Here is a 25209-nt window from a genome sequence, read left to right on the forward strand (position 1 = left end):
CCAGACAATAGAAGAACTCAGTTAAGCACTGCCTTGTGTATATAGTTTTTATTACAAGTTTTATTTTATTGCAGCCACCAGAAAATAGAAGTTGGTGATATTCTACATTCCTAGTGTCAACAAATCCCATGAGAAATGATAATTGATGGTGGAATAGAGTATTTTGCATTATCCCTGTTAAGTAGACAATAAAAGTAAGTAAATAATAAACCACTTGTTATATAAAAGAGAGGCACAGTTACACTCACCTCTGCACTAACTAGACAGGACAGGAAATAAAAATGAGTGTGCACACAGTTAATAAGCTACAGTAGCTTCCTCCAGTTCTCAGCACAGCACAGCACAGATTGACATCATACAGTGGGTACGGAAAGTATTCAGATCCCTTTAAATTTTTCACTCTTTGTGTCATTGCTAGAGATGGGCAAATGATACCGAGGCTTCGGAGCTTGTGTCACTCTTCCTGAAGCGGAGTGATTCGAAACACTGTGTCGAGGCTTGTATCAAAACACCAGTGTCACGTGACTGATGACATTCACGTCATCACTGTTTCGCTTCGCGCTTCATTGCTTCAAAATGTTTCAAAGCTTTTCATTGGCTCATAGTCTTTCAGTGTGTGTCATTGGCTCATGGCGTTTCAACGCATTCTGAGCCAATGACAGCTTGACAGGTTTGACAGATTTGAGTGGTTTGGTGCCATACCAGCTATATAAGATGCATCATTCTGCTTCAGGATTTGGAGAGTGAGTGAGAGTATTTTGGCAAGTTTCACGGCGAGTCCCACCAATAAGCGACGTTCTAAAGTTTGGGATCATTTTGATCTCAAGAGGTCTGAACTTTTATTGCTGTCATGGGATTGAAACAGTGCCAGTGCTTCATTCGTGCTTTTTAGAGGTTGCTATGGCTTCAGTTGTCCACCAGATGTCACTGTCACTGACGTCTCGAAGCTTTGAATCTTTTTCGGCACAATTGTCAGGAAAGCCTCAGAGCTTCATGAGCCTTCACTTGCCCATCACTAGTCATTGCAGCCATTTGCCAAAATCAAAAAAGTTCATTTTATTTCTCATTAATGTACACTCAGCACCCCATCTTGACAGAAAAAAACAGAAATGTAGAAATTTTTGCAAATTTATTAAAAAAGAAAAACTGAAATATCACATGGTCATAAGTATTCAGACCCTTTGCAGTGACACTCATATTTAACTCACATGCTGTCCATTTCTTCTGATCCTCCTTGAGATGGTTCTGCTCCTTCATTGGAGTCCAGCTGTGTTTAATTAAACTGATTGGACTTGATTAGGAAAGGCACACACCTGTCTATATAAGACCTTACAGCTCACAGTGCATGTCAGAGCAAATGAGAATCATGAGGTCGAAGGAACTGCCCAAGGAGCTCAGAGACAGAATTGTGGCAAGGCACAGATCTGGCCAAGGTTACAAAAGAATTTCTGCAGCACTCAAGGTTCCTAAGAGCACAGTGGCCTCCATAATCCTCAAATGGAAAAAGTTTGGGATGACCAGAACTCTTCCTAGACCTGGCCGTCCAGCCAAACTGAGCAATCGTGGGAGAAGAGCCTTGGTGAGAGAGGTAAAGAAGAACCCAAAGATCACTGTGGCTGAGCTCCAGAGATGCAGTAGGGAGATGGGAGAAAGTTCCACAAAGTCAACTATCACTGCAGCCCTCCACCAGTCAGGGCTTTATGGTAGAGTGGCCCGACGGAAGCCTCTCCTCAGTGCAAGACACATGAAAGCCCGCATAGAGTTTGCCAAAAAACACATGAAGGACTCCCAGACTATGAGAAATAAGATTCTCTGGTCTGATGAGACCAAGATTGAACTTTTTGGCGTTAATTCTAAGCGGTATGTGTGGAGAAAACCAGGCACTGCTCATCACCTGCCCAATACAATCCCTACAGTGAAACATGGTGGTGGGAGCATCATGTTGTGGGGGTGTTTTTCAGCTGTAGGGACAGGACGACTGGTTGCAACTGAAGGAAAGATGAATGCGGCCAAATACAGAGATATCCTGGAAGAAAACCTCTTCCAGAGTGCTCAGGACCTCAGACTGGGCCGAAGGTTCACCTTTCAACAGGACAGTGAACCTAAGCACACAGCTAAAATAACAAAGGAGTGGCTTCGGAACAACTCTGTGACCGTTCTTGACTGGCCCAGCCAGAGCCCTGACCTAAACCCAATTGAGCATCTCTGGAGAGACCTGAAAATGGCTGTCCACCAACGTTCACCATCCAACCTGACAGAACTGGAGAGGATCTGCAAGGAAGAATGGCAGAGGATCCCCAAATCCAGGTGTGAAAAACTTGTTGCACCATTCCCAAGAAGACTCATGGCTGTACTAGCTCAAAAGGATGCTTCTACTCAATACTGAGCACAGGGTCTGAATACTTATGACCATGTGATATTTCAGTTTTTCTTTTTTAATAAATTTGCAAAAATTTCTACATTTCTGTTTTTTTCTGTCAAGATGGGGTGCTGAGTGTACATTAATGAGAAATAAAATGAACTTTTTTGATTTTGGCAAATGGCTGCAATGACACAAAGAGTGAAAAATTTAAAGGGGTCTGAATACTTTCCATACCCACTGTACATTGAAATATTGTGGGGAACTCACAGTAGCCTATTGGGAGATGGATTTACACATTGTTAGTAGTCCTGGGCATCAAATGATCTTGATAACTAGTAAAAACAAAACAAATTCCCACAGCAATATGTTAAACTGATGAGTAATTTACAATTCACGTCTGTTTTGTTTTTCAGCCGACCTATTCATTTGCACAATTACCCAACAATATTACAGTAATGTTTTGTCGCTGGCATGTGAAGGGTAAACAAGGAGGGTGGAAAAGATAGAAATAAACAACCAGGAGGAGAATCTGGCCTCCTTACAAGATGAACCTGTGGTATAGAGAGGTCACTCAACATGAATAAACTGGGAATCATTCAGATTTGTAATGCTGGATAAACAAAGTAATGACCACTTTAAAATAGAAACCAGACTAGAAGCTATTTGTCACTTTATTACTCACATTTTTATAGTTTATATATACACTGCATTTAGAAAGGATTCAGACCCCGTTCACTTTTTTCAGTTTTGTTATGGTGCGGCCTGATATTATAATTATTGAAATTCATTTTTTCTCAATCTATACTCAGAGCCACATAATGACAAAGTGAAAACAGAATTTTAGGAATGTCTGTAAATTTATTAAAAAGAAAAAACAAAGATCACATTTACATAAGTATTCAGACCCTTTACTCAGTACAAAGCACCTTTGGCAGCAATTACTGCCTATAGTCTTTTTGGGTATGGCACAACAAGCTTCGTACAGCTGGACTGGGGGGTTTTCTGCCATTCTTCTTTGTTAATCCTCTCAAGCTCAGTCAGGTTGGATGGGGACCATCAGTGGACAGACATTTTCAGGTCTCTCCAGAGATGTTCAACAGGGTTCAAGTCAGGGCTCTGGCTGGGCCAGTCTAGGACATTCACAGAGGTGTCGCTGAGCCCCCACAGCCTGATGATGGTATTTGGCAGGTACAGTGACTGGTTTCCTCCAGACATAACATTTAAAACTGAGACCAAACAGTTCAATCTTGGTTTCATCGAACCACAGACTCTTGTTCCTCACAGTCTGAGAGTCCTTCAGGTGCTTTTTTGCAAACTCCAAGCAGCTGTCATGTGTTTTCACTGAGGAGAAGCTTCTGTCTAGCCGCTCTGCCATAAAGCCCAAATCGGTGGAGGGCTGCAGTGATGGCTGCCTTTCTGGAACCTTGGCCCATCTCCACACAGGATCTCTGAAGCTCAGTCAGAGTGGCCATTGGGTTCTTGGTCACCTCTCTTACTTGGAAGAGTGCTGGTTGTGCCAAAAGTCTTTGATTTGAGTATTATGGAGGCCACTGTGCTCCTGGGAACCTTCAGTGCAGCAGAAATTTTTTATAGTCTTCTCTGATCTCTGCAGGCAGTTCCTTTGACCTCATGGTTTTGTGTTTGCTCTGATATGCATTGCCAGCTGTGACACCTTCTATAGAGAGGTATGTCTTTTCAAATCATGTCTAATCAATTTGATTTACCACAGGTGGACTCCAGTCAAGGTGTAGAAACATCTCAGCAAAGATCAAGAGAAATGGGAGGAGCCTGAGCTAATTTTCACATTGTTGCAAAGGATCTAAATACTTCTGTAAATGTAATATTTCAGTTTTTAAAAAAATACATTTACAGACATTCCTAAAATTCTGTTTTCACTTTGTCATTATGTGGCTCTGAGTGTAGATTAATGAGAAAAAATGAATTTAAACAATTGTAGTATCAGACTGAACCATAATAAAAGTGAAGGGGGTCTGAATACTTTCTGAATGCAGTGTATATTTTTTATTGGTTTGTACATAGTTAACTGCCTTTACTAGTGTGCAATAACCAATATGTGTAGCCTAACATGTTGACCTTTTGTGTGATGGTTATTTAAAAGTATTATTGCTTTTGCTTTGTTGATGCATAAATGTTAGACCATGTTGGTTGCAGAGAGAATCAAGTTACTGATTCCAAAAGAAGTGATTGTGTAGAAATATTTCTTTAGAATTCAGTCCTAAACTGAATATACCTCAAAAACATCAAATGAAATAGTACCAGTGGAGTTTCCAGGTATTCAGTGTTTCTCACTAAAACACATTGTGTGTGTGTGTGTGTGTGTGTGTGTATCCTTGGGGTCTAGAAAACAACTTGAATGCAGTTTGGGTATGCAGTGGTGTGCACAAACCATGTAAAGACAGAGTATATTTTTGCAGACAGATATGGCTTACTGCTGCTTTAGTAAAGTGTGTTTTCCTCAAACTCATGTTGCCTACATGTGCTGTATTGTCTGTACTGAATGTGTGTGTTTCAGCAGAGTATTAAAGGACAGTTTTGTTTATTTACATCATGCCTTGTTTGGGTTCATCAACATTGTATAAAATGTAATCAACCAATGGTGTAATGACAGCTGAACATATAGAAGGAAGACCCAGGTTATATTGCTTTATGCTTTGGCAGCTTGCCTTAATATCAGACTCCTTTTAACATAGTGTACTTAGAATCTGAATCATCTTTACTGGCCAAGTTTGTGGACACAAGGAATTTGGCTCAGGTTCACTAAGCTCTCTCTATGTACAAGAATGAAATAAAGTTAAACTTTAAAGAAGTTTGAAATAAAGAAAGGAAAAGGCTAGAAAAAGATTTATATTTTTATATATACAGTATATACAATCTGAACTATTGCACTATGAGTGAAAGGATTTAACTGTAAAGGTACAGATGTGCAAATATTTATACAGTGATTATTGTACAGTGGTTTTCTCTGCCACTTTATGACATTAGAGTTCATCAGATTGACAGTCTGGGACAAGAAACTGTCTCTGTGCCAGGTGGTTTCAGGGTACAGTGCTCTGTAGTGCTACCAGAGGGGAGGAGTCTGAACAGGTTGTGCCCAGGGTGCAAGGAGTCTGCAGAGATGCTCCTTCACCGTTTCCTGACCGTGGGCCAGTGGATCTGGTGGATCTCTCTGCAGACCAGATTGTCTGTTGCAGTCTGTTCCTGTCTAGTTTGGTGGCCGATCCAAACCTCTTCCTGACCTGCTGAAAGGTGTGGATCCCAGAAATCTGAATTACATGGTGGAGATTACAATCACAAACAGCCTAAGATTAAAAATAAATTGATGTTAGCAAATACAGATGCTGAATGGTCTGAATGTGAACATTAAGATAACTGGTTGTTAAAACTGTAACTTAGAAATTGTGTGGTTACAGCTCCATGCTTTGAACGCTGGCAAACATTAGCTGACTTAGCTGCACACCTGCGAGGTAGTGAGCTCACTGATGCACTTGAATATTTGAGTGTAAGTGGAGACAAAATAGCAATAACATGCTGAATTATAAAGCATTTCATTAAGAAAATGAAAGAAGTTTTGGTTTTCCATAAACCGTAACAGTAACTTTGCTCCACATGGCTAATTATCAAAGCCCCACATCCTTTTTATGATCAAATCACAGATATTTGCTTTGCAACTACACAAGAATGTACACCAATCAGCCATAACATTATGACCACTGACAGACAAAGAGAATAACAGATTATCTTCTTACTATGGCACCTGCCAGTGTGGTGGGTATACTAAGCAGCATGTGAGCTGCTTAGTATACTGCTTACTGCTTACTCACTGATGAGTCATCATGCTGATGACCAGGTTAAGCTGCTGTCGATTAAACTTTCAAATTTCATTTATGCTTCTCAAAAAATCCCATTTTGTTTGAATCCTTATTGCAAAGATTGAAATAATGTACACTGGTCTCTATGAAGAGAAACATTCAGTGGGAAGGATGTTGAGTTTGTTTAAGAAATGATCTCTAACTTGTCCTCATGGTCACAGTTTTCTCTCCTTTTAATATGTGTGTCTCTGAATGGTGGACAAATGTGTGTTTCTCTTCCTGACTGTAGAGCTATAGAAGCAAAGCCACACCAGTACTAACCTACTGCTGCATAGACTCCTGTGTACATAGGGTTTGGCAGGTGCTCATAATGTTATGGCTGATTGATGTATATTTACATTAGAAATTTGTGCTTCCATAGATGGATATATGTTTTCTTTCTCAAAGAAAACAACCAGGTTCAGGTGAGAAAGTGAGGTCAAAATGACATTACCTGACTGCATTGTCCAAAGCAAACAATACTCAATTAAAATAACATTATAAATCAATATGGATGAATTGATACCTCTTGTTAGATTATAGATTATGTGACTGGATGTTAGGTTTGCTATTTGCTTGACAGCACAAAGAGGGAGAGAAATGGATTGAGCGCTGGGCATGATGGGCACTGGGCACCCCAGAAAGTCTGATCCTAGAATCGCCCCTGCTAATGACACCATTGCAAAAAAATGGACATTAAGGAGGACTTCGTCCAGTAGGTGGCAGCAACACAACATAAAGGACACGAGCCGCACTAAAATCCCACAAAGGAAGAAGTTTCCTACCGACGGTATTTGGTGGTTGCACAGAGTTGGGAAGTGCTGCTGCGTCAGGGATATTCTGCAATTGTCCCCTTTCACAGGTGAAACACCAGACTCTCCAGGTATATACTCAGAAGTACAGTTAGCACGTGACCAGAGCAGTGCACGATGAGGCCAGAGAAACACACCCGCGGTAACTTCCGCTAAACTTCTTATAGTCGTGTCCAACACGTCATGACGTGACATGTGTTTGCTAGCTAGCTGGTTCTATGCTCATGTTATTAATATTATCAATAGATGCTGTCTGCCTGCATATGTATTAGTAATAATTATTATAATGTGCACCACGGGCAATGGCTTTATTGCACCTGAGGTGGAGGTAATAGCGTTGACTGAGGTGGCTGCTGTTTCTGCAGGTAGGTTGTCAATGCAGTCTCCTGTCCTCCTACCTCTAGTCAAGATCAGCTACAGGTGTTTTTATCTAGACCTGGTCTGATGTGGACTGGGTGGGAACCAAAGTGGTGGAGTCATTTCCCCGGACAGAATGGCATGTGTAGGTACAGTGTTGTTTCTGCTCCTTACTAATGTGTAGTGGGCACCTTAACACACTCATTCTCTGGACAGCAGCATGACACAATGCACACACTGTGGTGTGAATATAAAACAAGCTGAACCCATGACTTAGTAAGTCCACCGTCTCTAAAGGGGACACAACATTATACTTTGCTGTGGTAGTTCTACTTACAGCAGCTGACTGGACACAACAGTGGTATTTGCATTTAAATTACGACAGACAACACTGTCATGTCCATGTTCAGCACCCAGGATTGAATCATTCCACAATATGTTAAACCTTTCAGACGTAATAGGGTCAGATAGTGATTAGGTTTATACCTATTCTTTTTCACCAAAATAAAACTTCATGCACTGGTTCTATCTAAAGTTTCTATTTAGTTTTCAACTTCAAGCTAAAAGTCCTTGATTAACTTCTGGTTCTTGTCTTTTAGTCTTTACTTTTTTAAATTAGAATTTATCTGCCTGTTTAAAGATACAAATATAAGCCAGGTTTTGTAGTTTCTGTTTGGACACAGTTAAGTCAGTAAAATTACACTCATTGTGTCAAATGTGAATCTGAGGGTGGTTGTCTGCCAGCTGCAGTGCAGTTCATCGGTGGTCAGTGTTGCTGTTTTGTCTTTTTATAGCAAGCACATTTTCTTGACAACTCTAGTTTTTGTTTGTTCATGTGTTTTCTGTCTTATTTTAGTAAAAACACTTTTCTTTACATCTGCATATTGTTTTTTTTCTTAACCCTATCCCTTTAATGCTAAGTCCTAGTCAAAACAAAAGTTTATCAGCTTAATATTATGTTTCATTTCAGCATGATAATCAATGACTTCACTAGTTTTTACAGTTTAGAACTACTAGAAGCTGTCTGTGTACGTCTTTTCGCATCATATCACTGGTCTACAAATTTTGGGAAATTATCGACCTCTGAGATAAAATGTGCTAATTTGCACACCCCCTCCTAATTTTGAATGATTTTGAGGTAGTTTTGACCTGAAGCTGCACCTTGGAAATTGGAGCCAATTAATACTCAGGACTTCATTTTCCTTTATTAGTGACCCAATTCTGGTCAAATTTATTTTTGCTGACAAATACTGGAAAACCTTAAAAAGAAAATGCAGCTTAGTCTAGTTATTATTGTAGCACACACCTTGGCATCCCATACAGACTGTGCTTTAAACATCAATCAAGTCATCTCTATAATTTGAAAGAGCATACTCTTAACAGTGTATTTCTGGGAGGAATGAGGTCATTTTTGAGGTCAGTTTTGGCATAACAAACAATAGAAACGAAATGCCTGATTACAGTTGAATATTGTTGAGCTCACAGTTGCACTAATGAAGATGAAGCAGAGGCATTAACGCCATCATTTGTTCTGAAAGAAATGATGTCCTTGTCCTTCAAGCAAAGATGTAGGAACAGTTGGTTACGCTATATGCAGTGTTATATGCTTGGTAGTAGATTTGGAGTTTGGATATCTGTAATTTAGGAAGCAGTTTATTTGCAATTATAACCATCTGCTACTGAAAATTTGGTCTCTACATGAACAAGTAAAATTAATTGTTAAATCAGTTAATCATTGAACCTGGAGCACCTTGTCAATAATTTTACACCTGAATAGGGCTTATGTGTTACTGCTCATTTGAAACTAACTTAAAAATCAAGAAATACACTTCTATTTTAAGATTTTTGTTACCATGTCAAAAAACACATATCAAATAAGAAATGGTTCGACTAGATCAAAAGTTACGGTTGCAAAAAGTCCAAGCACCACACTTAAGAGGAAATTCCTGAAATTTTAGTGCCAGACAAAATCCATAGACTTTGTAACGTTGAAAGCAGCAATTTGTTTTCAGCTTCCCAACTTGTCTCTCCTCTGCTTTCAGGTCATGGTGTGAAATTCAACACAGCTTATAGCTGCTTTCAAAACGTTTGACACCAAGACAGGAGGAAATTTGGGGCTTTTTGTGCAACCTGGTGCTACAGCAAAGTCTAGGTGTGTCTTTCTACTGTATTTAATGGACTGCATTTTTTTATTGAGCATTGCTGTGTCATCAATTATTTTTTTGCAATTCATTTTTGTGGTCCTTTGAATAGCGAAAGCAACCATGATGGCCAAGCTCCAGGGCTTTGAGTTCTGGAGGAAGACCCTAAAAGAGGCACACTTTGTGGTGGCACCCATGGTGGACCAGAGCGAGCTAGCCTGGCGTCTGCTCAGCCGTCGCCATGGAGCTCAGCTCTGCTACACCCCCATGCTGCACGCTCAGGTGTTCGTCCGTGACGCCAACTACAGGAGAGAAAACCTTTACAATGAGGTTTGCGAGGAGGACAGGCCTCTCATCACACAGGTTAGGTGTACACAGGCTAGACCATTTACAGAAATGTTATTGCAGTATTGTTTCTTGTGTAATGACGGCTGTAAATCACAGTGTTCTGTTCTGTGTGTCAGTTTTGTGCCAATGATCCAGAGGTTTTCCTTCAGGCTGCTCTGCTGGCCCAAGACTACTGCGACGCCATCGACCTCAACCTGGGCTGTCCACAGATGATAGCCAAGAGAGGTAGGCCATTTGTACAGAAATTCAGCAAGTTCCTGACATCCCTAGTGGTCAGAAAAGACATTCCAGCTTTGCAGATGACATAGGGAAAAGAAAACAAACCTGCTCTAATGCTTGTTTCTAAGGGCACTATGGAGTTTTTCTTCAAGATGAATGGGAACTATTAGAGAAAATGGGTAAGTCTTCTCACACAACAGAAGCACAATAGAAGTTTCAGTAGTTTAGTAACCTAAAACTAAAATGCCACTCTTACTTTACAGTCAGGTTAACCAATGAAAAGCTCTCAGTGCCCATCACATGTAAGATCCGTGTGTTTAAAGATATTGAAAAGACAGTCCATTATGCCCAGATGCTGGAGAAGGCTGGATGTCAGGTATGATGCTAATTTTCCACTGCTGGTCCTCTATAGTCAGTTCTGGTCATACAGTCACACAGCTCCTTTAACCGTATGCTCCCACATCAGACCCTGTTACTTAATTTCTCTGTTTATCTTGTAGTGTTATTTGTAGTTACTTTAGGTCATTCTTTTTACCATTGTTGCTGGTTGTCCCTGTTAGAAACATCTTAAAGTCTGAACATTTGAATATTTATTTCCCAGTTGCTGACGGTGCATGGCAGAACCAAAGACCAGAAAGGTGCCATGACAGGAATAGCTAGCTGGGAGCACATCAAGGCAGTACGGTGAGCTACCACGCCTTGTCTAATTCTTCACTGTATTTAGTCAGAACACTTGTCCAGCCCTTTCACTCGTCCCAGTGTAATCATGTAATACTGTGAAATATTTTTGACATTAATATTAAAACAAGTCAAATGAATCATACAGTAAAACTACACATTTGCCATATCCTGCAGTATATTATATTGAGATGAGTTGCTGAATGTGGTGTTTTGCTACAGGAAGGCAGTCAATATTCCAGTGTTTGCTAACGGCAACATCCAGCACCTGAGTGACGTAGAGCGCTGCATTCAGGAGACTGGAGTGCAGGGAGTTATGAGTGCAGGTTTGAATGCATGCTCTTTTATTTATAACAAGTGTTTTGCTCATCGCAAACATTTTCCTTAATCATTAATGATGCTCAGATTATACAGTGTTAACTGTATAATCTCCTGCTAACTCTTTTTCTTCTTTCTTGTGTTAATTTTAGAGGGGAACCTCCATAACCCAGCAGTGTTTGAGGGCCGTAGCCCCCCAGTGTGGGAGATGGCTGAAGAGTATCTAGAGGTGGTAAAGCAGTACCCACCATGCAATCTGTCCTATGTACGAGCGCACCTCTTCAAGCTCTGGCACCACACGTATGTCTGTGTGTCCTGGTCTCACTTTGTGTCTGTGTACATATGTATATAAGCTACATATGTAGCTTATTAGGCTGAATACGATACCCCAAATGTATCAGTTTGCTCCGCTGGGTAGTTTTGCAGTTGTTCCAAATTCATGGTTGTCCTCCTCATTCAAGCTTTCCTTGAAAAAATGAAACATGAAAGTTGTCCCTCGAAGTTGTAATTGTTAATATTTCATTATAATCTGCGCACAGTCTAGCTTACTAAAGCGGTGGCGGTGGTGTACAGCCCGTCGCATGCAGCTATTCAGCCAACAGCTCACTGTGGCTGCTGCTTGTTGCATTTTTGTATGACAGATTTTTAAACTGTCACAAAGCGACCAGATCTTGGTTAGTAGGCACATTTCTGATGTGCCAGCCTCAGTACAGACACATTTCATTTTTTGTGACTGCTTCATAATACCTGGTTTTTGGTCATTTCAAACTAGTTTGTAAGTTATTGAGCAACCACAGAGCAAATGTGACCTGAGCAGCCACACTGGATGGTGAGATTAAAAAGCTGGCTGTCACATTGACCCGATGGCACATCCAGGACTGATCACCAGTCTATCATAGGGTTGACACATAGAGACAAACACTCAGTCACATTCACACCTATGGGAAAATCAAGCTCGCCTACATGTGACTGTGGAAGGACTGGTTGTTCATGTGTGTCACCAATAGTTGCATAACAAGTGAAAAAACATGCAATAGCTCAGTTTTACTTATACTTATGAAGCAAATCGTCATACATAATACATTTTAATTTTGATTTTTTTGCTGCTCAAATCATTCATGTTGCACAGTATTTAACTCATAGAGGTCTGAACAATTTGACCCCTCTGCATGCTTTATATGCTGAGTTGCAATTGCGTTTCTGTGTGAATGTAGGCTACAGATCTACCAGGATCTGAGGGAGGAGTTGGCTAAAGTGAAGACCCTTGAGGGTTTGGCTGAAGTCAGCAAACAGCTGAGGCTGCGCTGCCAGGTAATGGAGAGACAGGCACCCCTAACACTGCTCAAAATGACCACTTATGACAGCCTAGACATATACAAACATCTATAGTCTGTCGGATGTAACTGATGTGTAATACAATCTTCTAGATTCAGCTTGTCAGAATGACATGAGACCTATGCAACCAGACCGGTAAATGGTCTTATATATTCAATTCAATTCAATTCAATTCAATTTTATTTGTATAGCGCCAAATCACAATACAAATCATCTCAAGGCACTTTACAAAAACTAAAACTAAAAACCCAACAATTCCCTTATGAGCAAGCACTTGGCGACAGTGGAGAGGAAAAAACTCCCTTTAACGGAAAAAAAAAACCTCCAGCAGAACCGGGCTCAGTTTGGGCGGCCATCTGCCTCGACCGGTTGGGGTGAGTGGATAGAGCAGAGAGAAAAGAACAGCAACAATAAACAACAAATAGACACTGCAAGTTGGTGGGGCCAGTAACTGCACATCAGCGATAAACAGCTCCAGGACCAGGGACACCTGCAGAAGGTACAGAGAGAGAGAGAGAGAGAGGGAGGGAGAGAGCACAAACTAGGGGAGAGAGAGAGCACAAGGTTAGTAACATTCAATGGTGGAATATACATGAGGTGGGAGAGAAGAGGGGGGAGGGGGGGTTAGGGTAGGGGAGCTCAGTGCACCGATGGTCCTCGGGCAGTCTAGGCCTATAGCAGCATAACTAACTAAGGGATGGTTCAGGGTTGCCTGAAGCCAGCCCTAACTATATGCTTTGTCAAAGAGGAAGGTTTTAAGTCTAGCCTTAAAAGTACAGAGAGTGTCTGCCTCCTGAACCCAGGCTGAGAGCTGGTTCCACAGGAGAGGAGCTTGATAGCTAAAGGCTCTGCCTCCCATTCTGCTTTTGAGAACTCTGGGAACCACAAGTAGGCCTGCACTCTGAGAGCGAAGTGGTCTATTGGGATAATATGGTACTATGAGGTCTTTAAGGTATGAAGGAGCTTGATTATGAAGGGATTTGTATGTGAGAAGAAGGATTTTAAATTCTATTCTATATTTTACAGGGAGCCAATGAAGAGAAGCCAATATAGGAGAAATATGATCTCTCTTGCTAGTTCCTGTCAGGACTCTGGCTGCGGCATTCTGGATTAATTGGAGGCTTTTTATTAAGATATTAGGACATCCAGATAGTAATGAGTTACAGTAATCTAGCCTTGAGGAAACAAACGCATGGACTAGTTTTTCTGCATCATTTTGAGACAGGATGTTCCTAATTTTGGAAATGTTGCGCAGGTGAAAGAATGCAGTTCTAGAAATTTGTTTTATGTGTGAGTTAAAGGACATGTCCTGGTCAAAAATAACTCTAGGTTTTTTACAGTAGTGCTGGAGGCCAGGGCTATGCCATCTAGAGTAGCTATAATTTTAGAAAAGTTATTTCTGAGATTTTTAGGCCCAAATATAATGACTTCTGTTTTCTCCGAGTTTAAAAGTAAAAAGTTACTGGTCATCCAGGCCTTTATGTCAGTTAGACAGGCTTGAAGTCTGGTTAACTGGTTTGTGTTAACAGGTTTAATAGATAGATATAACTGAGTGTCATCCGCATAGCAGTGGTAATTAATAGAGTGCTTCCTAATGATATATCCTAAAGGAAGCATGTACAGGGTGAACAGAATCGGTCCTAGCACAGAACCTTGTGGAACTCCATAACTAACTTTTGTTCGTGTGGAAGGTTCATCATGGACATGAACAAACTGGAATCTGTCCGATAAATAGGATTGGAACCACTTTAACGCTGTTCCTCTGATACCAATCACATGCTCCAGTCTCTATAATAAGATGTTGTGGTCAATGGTGTCGAATGCTGCACTAAGGTCTAGGAGGACAAGTATCGAAACAAGTCCATTATCTGAGGCTAAGAGAAGATCGTTGGTAACTTTCAACAGTGCTGTTTCTGTACTATGATGTGCTCTAAATCCTGATTGGAAATCTTCAAATAGTTCATTCCTGTGTAAGTGGTCTGATAGCTGCTTAGCAACAGCTTTTTCTAGGATTTTAGAAATAAATGGCAGGTTGGATATTGGTCTATAATTAGCCAAGACTCCTGGATCAAGACTAGGCTTTTTGAGTAAAGGTTTGATTACTGCAGTCTTAAAGGCCTGTGGTACGTAGCCTGATACTAGAGATAAATTTACCAAGTCCAATAAAGATGAGTTCATTAATGGCAGGGTGCCTTTAAGCAGTCTAGTCGGGATGGGGTCCAAGAGACACGTTGATGATTTCGATGAAGCAACTACTGATGTAAATTCAGAGAGATCTATAGGAGAGAAGCAGTCTAAACATAACTGAGGTCCTACAGATGATTCAAGAGCTACTGTAGTAAAAGATTCATTTATTGCAGGTATAGGAAGCATCTGCTGAATTTTATCTCTAATAGTTGTGATTTTATTTGTAAAGAAACTCATAAATTCATCACTGCTGAGAGCTAAGGGAACACTGGGCTCAACGGAGCTGTGACTTTTTGTCAGCCTGGCTACAGTGCTGAGAAGAAACCTGGGATTGTTCTTATTTTCCTCTATTAGTGATGAATAGTATGCAGTTCTGGCTTTACGGAGAGCTTTTTTATATGTTAGTAGACTGTTTTTCCAGGCTAGAAAAATTTCCTCTAAGTTTGTGGAACGCCACTTCCTTTCCAGCCTTCGTGATGCCTGCTTTAAGGTACGAACATGTAAATTATACCATGGGGCTAGTCTTCTCTGAATCACTAACTTCTTTTTCAGAGGGGCTACAGAATCAAGCGTTTCACGCAGTGAGGTTACAGCGCTGTCAACAACATGATCAATTTGGTAGGGAGTGGGATTAAGGCAGCTGCCCTCCACTATGTTTATACTTGGCATAGATGCAAATAGAGATGGAATCATTTTCTTAAATTTATTAACAGCATTGTCAGATAAACATCTGCTGTAGTGGAATTTTCTTCCAGACGCTGCATGATCCATCATTTTAAATTCGAAAGTTATTAAAGAATGATCTGACAAAACAGGATTTGGGGGAAAAATTATTAGATGTTCAATTTCGATGCCATAGGTCAGAACAAGATCAAGGGTGTGATTAAAACAGTGGGTGGGTTTATTAACGTTTTGAATGAAACCAATTGAATCTAATATAGAATTAAATGCAATGCTGAGGCTGTTATTTTCAACATCTACATGAATGTTAAAATCTCCCACTATAATGACTTTATCTGATCTAAGCACTAAATCAGACAGGAAGTCAGGGAATTCAGTTAAAAACTCTGAGTAAGGGACAGGTGGACGGTACACAATGACAAGTAGAACTGGTTTTTGTGTTTTCCAGTTTGTATGTGAGAGACTAAGAGTGAGGCTCTCAAATGAGTTATAACTGTTCTGAGGATGAAAGTTTAATAATAAGTTTGAGTGGAAGATTGCAGCTACTCCTCCACCTCGACCTGTACTTCGAGGAACATGATAATTTTTATGACTGAGGGGGGTTGATTCATTCAGACTGACATATTCATCCTGCTGTAACCAGGTTTCAGTAAGATAAAGTAGGTCAATTTGGTGATCAGTTATCAAATCATTTACTAACAGAGATTTAGATGAAAGAGACCTAATATTTAATAATCCACATTTGACAGTTCTGTTTTTCTGTTCAATAAGAGGAGTGGTCTTAATTTTTATTAAGTTTTTATGAATAACTCCTCTTCTGTTAACTTCTGATTTATTTGATATATGTATAGAGCTGTACACTCAAGTGTATTCAAAGTGCTTTTACACTATTTGTCCATCTTTGCTCACACAATCATCAATCAAAGGGCACATCAAGCAAAGCCAAGGATTGAACCACCAACCCTCCTGAGCCACAGCCACCCTGGATGGATGAAAGGTAATTGTTTTAGATGATGTTCTATACCAATAACTACATATATGTTTGTACAGGAGGAGATAGCCAGAGGTAAGGATGCAGAAGTCAAGGAGAGTTGCTTGCCCTTCCCTCACTGGATCTGCCAGCCATATGTCAGACCAGTGTGAGTTAACAGTTTTTATTGTTCCCTGCAACATCTTTTCAATAGGGCATCATAGACCTGAATATTACCAGAGGGCTTTCTTACTGACAGATGATTTAAAAAATACATTTTACAGGCCAAAGGAGCCGGTTTCCAATGGTAACATCCAGGGTTCAGAAGTGAAAAAGGCTGTGTGTCAGAAGAGGGCACTAGAGGATTGTGATGGATCTGCTGACACACTCTCCAAAAACAAGCAAAAGAAGAGATCCCGCAACCCTAACAAAAACTTCTGTCCCAGTCAGAAACGTGAGTCTACCATCACTTTCTGCTTAAATTGCAAGTTCCTTGTTTGAAACATTCAAAGTCTGACAGCATCCCTCTTCTTTCATTTCACAGCCAAGTACATCAAATGTGAACAGTGTGGGAACCCAAAGGTAAATAATTAGTTAACAGGTAAAAGGTTAAATTAGACAGTTCCCCTTAATTTTCTTGTCAGAAAAAGTTTGCTTGTCAAAATATTTTTCACACTTGTCTCCCTTTAAATATTTGTCGATGAAGTGCTTTGTCAAAGTGTTTGCTTGATTGATTTGTGTAGGCTTGAAACATCTTTTACAGATGGGTTTTGTAGTGTCTGTGGGCTTGTCCTGACCGTTGGCTGCATAAGTGCAGTAATGCCATATTTCACTTTGTGCATCTGTTGTTTGCAAGCCCGAGATGGTTGGGAAGTGCACTTGTAGTTGCAGCCATGTCTCTCTTTTTTTCCACCATAAAAGCTGCCTGCAGCTTACAGAGAGGCATGATTTTAAAAAAACAAACAAAAAAACAAAAACAAAAAACAGTTAACACCCCACTCTGTCTGGAGTGACAACAGTTTTGCAACCACACAACGCTGCTCACTGTTGCACAGCAGTATAATTTTGGATATACAGCTCTCATTAAAACTGTTGTTCAATTAGCAATAATTACAACGTGAGGTACAGTAAACTATTTAACTTGTGGTATTGCGATAGCTTTCTAGTATTAGTATTAGTATGCTGTGCAACATCAATTACAATGTTTTTCACTTTACCAAGGACAGATTTTTGCTACACGTTTGATTGCCAAACTAAACCTTTATTTTCCGTTTGTTGTGCAGGGAAATAAGTGTGTCTTCAACCTGTGCCGAGGCTGCTGTAAGAAGAAGGCCTACAAAGAGGTGGCAGACTGTCCAAGTAAGTACACACATGCACATTCACACACACTGTAAGCAGATTGAGCAGTACTGTGCTGTTTTTTCTCACAAGGTCATTATTTTATCACTAATATATTACGCTAATCTCAAAATCAGAAGCTGACTGGCCAGTTTTCTTTTGATTAGAGAGAGGGGAGTTAGTGGCAAAGCAGGGAAGCATTTCTTTTTTTATTCAGCTGGTTTGGAGGCACAGCTGGTGCCTGTGCCAGTGAAGCTTCTCAGTTCAATTTTTTTTATTTGTATAGCGCCAAATCACAATACAATCATCTCAAGGCACTTTACAAAAAAACCCCAACAAAAATCCCTTATGAACAGCACTTGGTGATAGTGGAGAGGAAAAACTCCCTTTAATGGAAGAAAAAACCTCCAGGCTCAGTTTGGGCGGCCATCTGCCTCGACCGGTTGGGGTGAGTGGATAGAGCAGAGAGAAAAGAACAGCAACAATAAACAACAAATAGACACTGCAGGTTGGTGGGACCAGTAACTGCGATATACAGCTCCAGAACCAGGGACACCTGCAGAAGATACAGAGGGAGAGAGCACAAAGTTAGTTAGTTTCAGTGACAGTGGTTAAATATACAGAGTTGCTGGCAGCATTAATTGGTTGCCTTGTGTTTTGCAGCAGCTAATTTCACTTCTTATGTGCTTATTGTAAAAATATTGGTGTTCAAGATACTAAATGCTTAAGGGATTTGTTGGGTTTCTATGTAAAAGGATTGTATTGTGATTTGGTGCTATACAAATAAACTAAATTAAAGCACATCATTTTAAATAATGCTAGGTTTTTTTTTTTTTAAGACATAAGGTTTCTTCCCTTTATCACCTTACCACACTGCTTTTATTTAAGTATTCACATAAATGAACAGTCTCTGGGCTTTTGGACAGTTTGTCAGTCTAAGTAATTTCAAGACATTAATTGGCACAAAATTGTGGAATTATTAAGTTGATGGAAAAAATAAAGTAATGAATGCTGAATATACTCATTTACCTGAATTTGACAGGCCATGGGCTGAGGTTCAAGACCAAGGCAGAGAAACGGAAAGCGGAGGAGGACGAGAGGAAGGAGGGCTCAGAGACAGAGAAAAGCAGCAGCACTCCTCAGTCTGTCCCACATCAATGTACGTCGCCACAGGAGCAGCCACAGCAGTCGCTATGAGAAGGACTATGGCTGTCTTTACATGCACACACTATTGCTGTGCAAGTGGCTCTAAGCTGTCACAACCCAAAGTTAAGACACTCACAACACCCACAAAACATTTGAGATGGAAAATGAAAGTCAGTTCACATCACATTCCAGTCATCCTGGTCTTCGTCAGATTGTCCTAGCTGATTACAAAGAGTTAAGTCTGTCATAGTAAACACCAATACAGTAATACATTGTCTGGACTTCTTTGGATTTGTTTTGCTGCTAACAACAAACAAGTTTTCATGTTTACTTGGGCAACAAAGTGATTGGATGGTAAAAAGGTCAGGTAAGCAAGTTAGTGTGTGCATGTACAGGTAACCAGCAATTCATCAGGTCATACAAGATATACTGCATTATACAAGAAACTAACACAGCTGCTAAGCAATCTCAAGGATGAAGAGACTTCTGTACTGGTCTGGTGGTAAATTATGGACATGGATCCTCAGACCAAAATATTCTGCTATCAAATATTTTTTTTATGTGATGTGGATTTCCAGGATGATAAATAGCTTAGGATTTTTTTCAGCAGAGGAGTTGGGAAGTTTACTTATGAATGAATTTGTTCTTTTCTAATACTATCATTTTTTGCCAGATTGTTTTGTTTTTTTTTAAGATTCTATGACTGTAAATTTCAGGCATAAAATTGGCCAAATCTGTCAATGCTAAGTTTAAATATCCAATAACTTGCAGACTGATGGAGAGAATTGCTTATCCTCATCTTGACAGATTTTATTTCTTTGATTTATGGTCATGAATGTGTTTGCATTTTCAGCTCATTAATTTTGAGTGAGGTTTGATTGTAGTACACTGACTCATGTATATGCCTTTTGCTGAGGAATACCACTGCCTAAGTAGACATGAACATGATGGATAAAAATTCAAAAGATATATTTTTAAAAGTACTACCTGACTATGTAATTGTGCATTTAATATAAAAATGCATCTTGATGTTTTGGAAAAGATTGAAGCTCATGATCATTGCCATGTAAGTGTTCACAGCATAGCACAAAGAAGTGCCACCAAAAGTGAAAACAACAGGCCAAGTTACAAAAAAGATATCTACATAGTACATACAGTGGGTACGGAAAGTATTCAGACCCCCATACATTTTTCACTCTTTGTGTCATTGCAGCCATTTTCCAAAATCAAAAAAGTTCTGAAATATCACATGGTCATAAGTATTCAGACCCTGTGCTCAGTATTGAGTAGAAGCACCCTTTTGAGCTAGTACAGCCATGAGTCTTCTTGGGAATGATGCAACAAGTTTTTCACACCTGGATTTGGGGATCCTCTGCCATTCTTCCTTGCAGATCCTCTCCAGTTCTGTCAGGTTGGATGGTGAATGTTGGTGGACAGCCATTTTCAGGTCTCTCCAGAGATGCTCAATTGGGTTTAGGTCAGGGCTCTGGCTGGGCCAGTCAAGAACGGTCACAGAGTTGTTCCGAAGCCACTGCTTTGTTATTTTAGCTGTGTGCTTAGGGTCATTGTCCTGTTGAAAGGTGAACCTTTGGCCCAGTCTGAGGTCCTGAGCACTCTGGAAGAGGTTTTCTTCCAGGATATCTCTGTACTTGGCCACATTAATCTTTCCTTCAATTGCAACCAGTCATCCTGTCCCTGCAGCTGAAAAACACCCCCACAACATGATGCTCCCACCACCATGTTTCACTGTAGGGATTGTATTGGGCAGGTGATAAGCAGTGCCTGGTTTTCTCCACACATACCGCTTAGAATTAACACCAAAAAGTTCAATCTTGGTCTCATCAGACCAGAGAATCTTATTTCTCATAGTCTGGGAGTCCTTCATGTGTTTTTTGGCAAACTCTATGCAGGCTTTCATGTGTCTTGCACTGAGGAGAAGCTTCCGTCGGGCCACTCTGCCATAAAGCCCCGACTGGTGGAGGGCTGCAGTGATAGTTGACTTTGTGGAACTTTCTCCCATCTCCCTACTGCATCTCTGGAGCTCAGCCACAGTGATCTTTGGGTTCTTCTTTACCTCTCTCACCAAGGCTCTTCTCCCACGATTGCTCAGTTTGGCTAGACGGCCAGGTCTAGGAAGAGTTCTGGTCGTCCCAAACTTTTTCCATTTGAGGATTATGGAGGCCATTGTGCTCTTAGGAACCTTGAGTGCTGCAGAAATTCTTTTGTAACCTTGGCCAGATCTGTGCCTTGCCACAATTCTGTCTCTGAGCTCCTTGGGCAGTTCCTTCGACCTCATGATTCTCATTTGCTCTGACATGCACTGTGAGCTGTAAGGTCTTATATAGACAGGTGTGTGCCTTTCCTAATCAAGTCCAATCAGTTTAATTAAACACAGCTGGACTCCAATGAAGGAGCAGAACCATCTCAAGGAGGATCAGAAGAAATGGACAGCATGTGAGTTAAATATGAGTGTCACTGCAAAGGGTCTGAATACTTATGACCATGTGATATTTCAGTTTTTCTTTTTTAATAAATTTGCAAAAATTTCTACATTTCTGTTTTTTTCTGTCGAGATGGGGTGCTGAGTGTACATTAATGAGAAATAAAATGAACTTTTTTGATTTTGGCAAAAGGCTGCAATGACACAAAGAGTGAAAAATTTAAAGGGGTCTGAATACTTTCCGTACCCACTGTATGTGTTTTAAGGCAGAAATATAATAATCATAATAATACAAACAAAGAAGCAAAGCTAATGCTAAGCTGGCCTAAAAGTGTTAAATCTCTCTACTGATGCCACACAGAGACAAGTTAGTGAGTGAGCTGTTGTACAAAGAAATTGGTGAAATGCACTTGCTTTATTGCAGAGGTTTCAATGAAAAGTGTTAATGTTAGCACAAAGACTGCAAACAGGGAAAGTCTGCACAAAGGAAAAATCCATTGGTCTTGGTAGGCAGGCATAGTTTGTTTTTGTTTGTTGTTTTTGTTTTTTGTTTTTTTTTTACCCTGTTTCCAGTCATTATGCTGAACTAAGCTGACTAGATACTTGCTCTACAGTAGCTACTGATTTAGCATACAGACAAATGGTGCTGCTGATCTTCTCATCTGACCTGCAGCAGGAAAGCTAGGATGCAAAATGTCAAACTATTTGTTCAAAAGTACTGACAACTAAAATAAATCTTAATAACAAAAGAAGCATTTTATGGTTAAATTTGTTTGAAAAACTATCTTTTGGTATTATTTATTACAAAAACTTAAAAGTTGAGTAAATCCATTTCGTAGAAGAGCACAGACAAGAACACTAATTTAGAAATCTAAAACTAAATCAAATATATGGGAAGAACGCTATACTGTTTTAAATTTAAGATAAGGCATGAAACAAGTGTTTTTCCCAAATGGCCTTTATCAGTAATTTTTTGTAACCACTTGAAGTTTAACTGGGAAAAAATCATCTGCATAATCAACCTTCTTGCATTTTTATTTGTGCCACCTTGTTGGATGTTCATGTATGTGTTGTTCTTTCAGCATACACACAAATGTGATTTGGTTTTTGCTGCTGTTGGATAGCTGTGAGCTCAAAATTCTGTTTATTTTTTTTTTCATGTCATTTTAACAACAGCTCAGTGCCAAGTGCAGGAGCATTAACTGGTACATGACATTACAACTCAGAGTTTCTAGAAAATGTCTTACAACATAGAAATTCAGAAGAGAGACAGTAGACTGTTTTAGCTGTTTTATAACTGATTAAAAACTGCTCCACCAACACATTTTTATCAGCATCAGTTGTTGACTGATGTAAGGCGGGATTTTCCAGTAATCTGGTCAATCATCGGCACCACTAACACATTTTTATCAGCATCAGTTGTTTACGCTGATGTACAGCAGGTTTTCCCATCAGTCTAATCAATCATCAGCACTATGTGAAACATTAAACTACTAATCGTAACATATATGATTGACTAATCCTTTAGAATAGTGCTTTTCTTTGTAGGTTTTATATCAATTTGCTACACTGTTCTGTCAAAATTGCATGTTTTTGTTTCCGCTTTAATGGATAATATATGATCTATTTTTATGCATGTTAAATTATCCATTAATGAATTAGCCTTTTCGCTATCAGGTACAGAACACATGGCAGAGAAACCAGCAAGTACCCTTATTGCAGATTACTAACCTCACCATGTTTGCTTTGTGTCAGTTTATGGCAATTTTATTAAATCAAGAAACAGGATCTTTACCTCAGATTGAATTTCCATTTGGGCATAAATAAAGTTTATCTTATCTTATTATTATTATTATTAGGTAAAAATTCATGGAGAAGGAAAGAGCAACCCACTCTAGTATCCCTGACCACTAGGGTCACATGACTAAAACAACTGAACAACAAAAATTCGTCCTTGGTCTTAATTTGAGATGGAAGAAAAGTCCTTGCCTACACTGTGTAATGTCTTCAAAATCTTAATTTTCCCTTACTATTCTCATGATGTTACTTTTACACTCATGTTTAAATGTTTAAAACTGCAATGTGTGGTTTTCACATACTTCACATCTCCTCGTTTTATCACTTTAATAAAGCTACTGTATGATGCCTACACTGTTGTTGCAGCATTTCATCAAATAGAAAATCTGAGATACCTTCATCATAGAGACTAATCAAATTGCAAAGAAGAACCCTCAGAGTTCCTGTAAAGAACAGTTTACTGTTGCATCATGTAGCATCAGGCAACATTGGATAGGTTTTTGAGAGACAGCTGTCAATCAAGTTGAGCTAAAGTTCAAATACACCTACCACTTGATTATACACCAAGCTACCTACAATGACAGAAACGAACTTCGGTTCAAATGCTCAATCTAATGGAGAGATTTTTTGTATTGGGCACTGGCAGATGGATGTCACTAGTCATTAAGCCTGGGGATAAATCATTTGCAATGGTAAATATATCTGCTGCACTTAACAGTGCTATTTATGATTTTGTGATACTCTACTTATTGGGTGAATAGATGTCTTTATACAGACAAAAGGAGCTTTCATAGAACTGCTTTTGTATTTTGTATATTGATTTGTGTATGGGAGTTGGTACATTTCAGGTCCTCGTTTTCTTTCATGTCTGCCCTTGTGGGCAAATGCTTTGACATCACTCAATACACAAATGTTAAACTCTGCCCTGTGCTTAAAGTTTGTGGTGGGATAGGCAGTGTTGCCGACCAGAGGGACTAATGTCATGGACATATAGTGAATATGCAAACTGTAGTAACCACCTGTGCTTCAGTCCAGGTGGCATCTCATAGCACCTTTAAGCTTCAGTGTCTGCATGTATTGACAGTAATTATGTATTTAATAACTCACTGTATTGTCTGACCACTAGATGACTTTATATTGTGTTTTCTTAAACTATTCATACAACAAATCTGCATTGGAATAAATCACAGGATAACTTTGTGAATATGAATGGAGGTTCTTTTCCCTGCTCCCTTCAGGGGTCGCCACAGCAAATCATCTGCCTTCATTTAACCCTATCCTCTGTATCCTCCTCACCCACACCAACTCTCCTCATGTCCTTCTTCACTACATCCAAGAACCTCCTCTTTGGTCTTCCTCTAGGCCTCCTTCCTGGTAGCTCTAACCTCAGCATCCTTTTACCAATGTATTCACTGTCCCTCCTCTGAACATGTCCAAACCATCTCAATCTGGCTTCCCTGGCTTTTTCTCCAAAACATCTAACATGAGCTGTCCCTCTGATGTCCTCATTCCTGAGCCTATCCATCCTCGTCACTCCCAGAGAGAACCTCAACATCTTCAGCTCTGCTACCTCCAGATCTGCCTCCTGTCTTTTTCTCAGTGCCACTGTCTCTAAACCAGACAACATTGCTGGTCTCACCACTGTCTTGTACACCTTACAACATTGCTGGTCTCACCACTGTCTTGTACACCTTACAACATTGCTGCTCTCACCACACCAATCACACCTTTCCTTTCATTCTTGCTGACACTCTTTTGTCACACATCACACCTGACACTTTCCTCCACCTGTTCCAACCTGCTTGCACATATCTCTTCACTTCTTTTCCACACTCTCTGTTGCTCTGGACTGTTGACCCTAGGTACTTAAAATCCTCCACCTTCTTCACCTCTACTCCCTGTAACCTCACCGTTCTACTTGAGTCCCTCTCATTTACACACATGTACTCTGTTTTACTGCGGCTAACCTTCATTCCTCTCCTTTCCAGAGCAAACCTCCACCTCTCTAGATTTTCCTCCACCTGCTCCTTACTCTCACTACATATGAGAATGTCATCCGCAAACATCATGGATGTTGAATGGAGGTTTGGAGGTTTCATATGTGGTCTTTAATTGTATAAAAGGGAAACCTTGCAAATTTCGATTTGCAGGAAAAGCTGTTTATGAGCCTAACACATAGCAGGCAGCAGTGCAAATATCAAGACACCGATA

General features: G+C 40.0%; 1 protein-coding gene across 8 annotated transcripts; it reads left to right on the plus strand.

Annotated features, from left to right (window-relative positions):
- Positions 1 to 6976: 6976 nt before the first annotated feature.
- Positions 6977 to 20002, plus strand: dus1l (dihydrouridine synthase 1-like (S. cerevisiae)). Of its 8 annotated transcripts, none has more exons than XM_026326068.2 (16): positions 7016 to 7185; positions 7409 to 7549; positions 9443 to 9552; positions 9654 to 9904; positions 10006 to 10114; positions 10237 to 10287; positions 10372 to 10484; positions 10710 to 10792; positions 11009 to 11112; positions 11257 to 11404; positions 12319 to 12415; positions 16358 to 16446; positions 16562 to 16731; positions 16822 to 16859; positions 17561 to 17636; positions 18658 to 20002. In XM_026326068.2, the coding sequence occupies exons 4-16, from the start codon at positions 9665 to 9667 to the stop codon at positions 18810 to 18812; spliced, it is 1473 nt and encodes a 490-aa protein (XP_026181853.1). In that variant the 5' UTR covers positions 7016 to 7185; positions 7409 to 7549; positions 9443 to 9552; positions 9654 to 9664; the 3' UTR covers positions 18813 to 20002. The 8 variants fall into 8 exon arrangements, with proteins under 8 accessions (XP_026181857.1, XP_026181853.1, XP_026181852.1 ...); XM_026326067.2 differs by having other exon boundaries at positions 7409 to 7545; XM_026326069.2 differs by having other exon boundaries at positions 7413 to 7545.
- The last annotated feature ends 5207 nt before the right edge of the window (positions 20003 to 25209 follow it).

Source organism: Mastacembelus armatus, chromosome 8 (assembly GCF_900324485.2).
Source record: "Mastacembelus armatus chromosome 8, fMasArm1.2, whole genome shotgun sequence".
Taxonomy (NCBI): domain Eukaryota; kingdom Metazoa; phylum Chordata; class Actinopteri; order Synbranchiformes; family Mastacembelidae; genus Mastacembelus; species Mastacembelus armatus.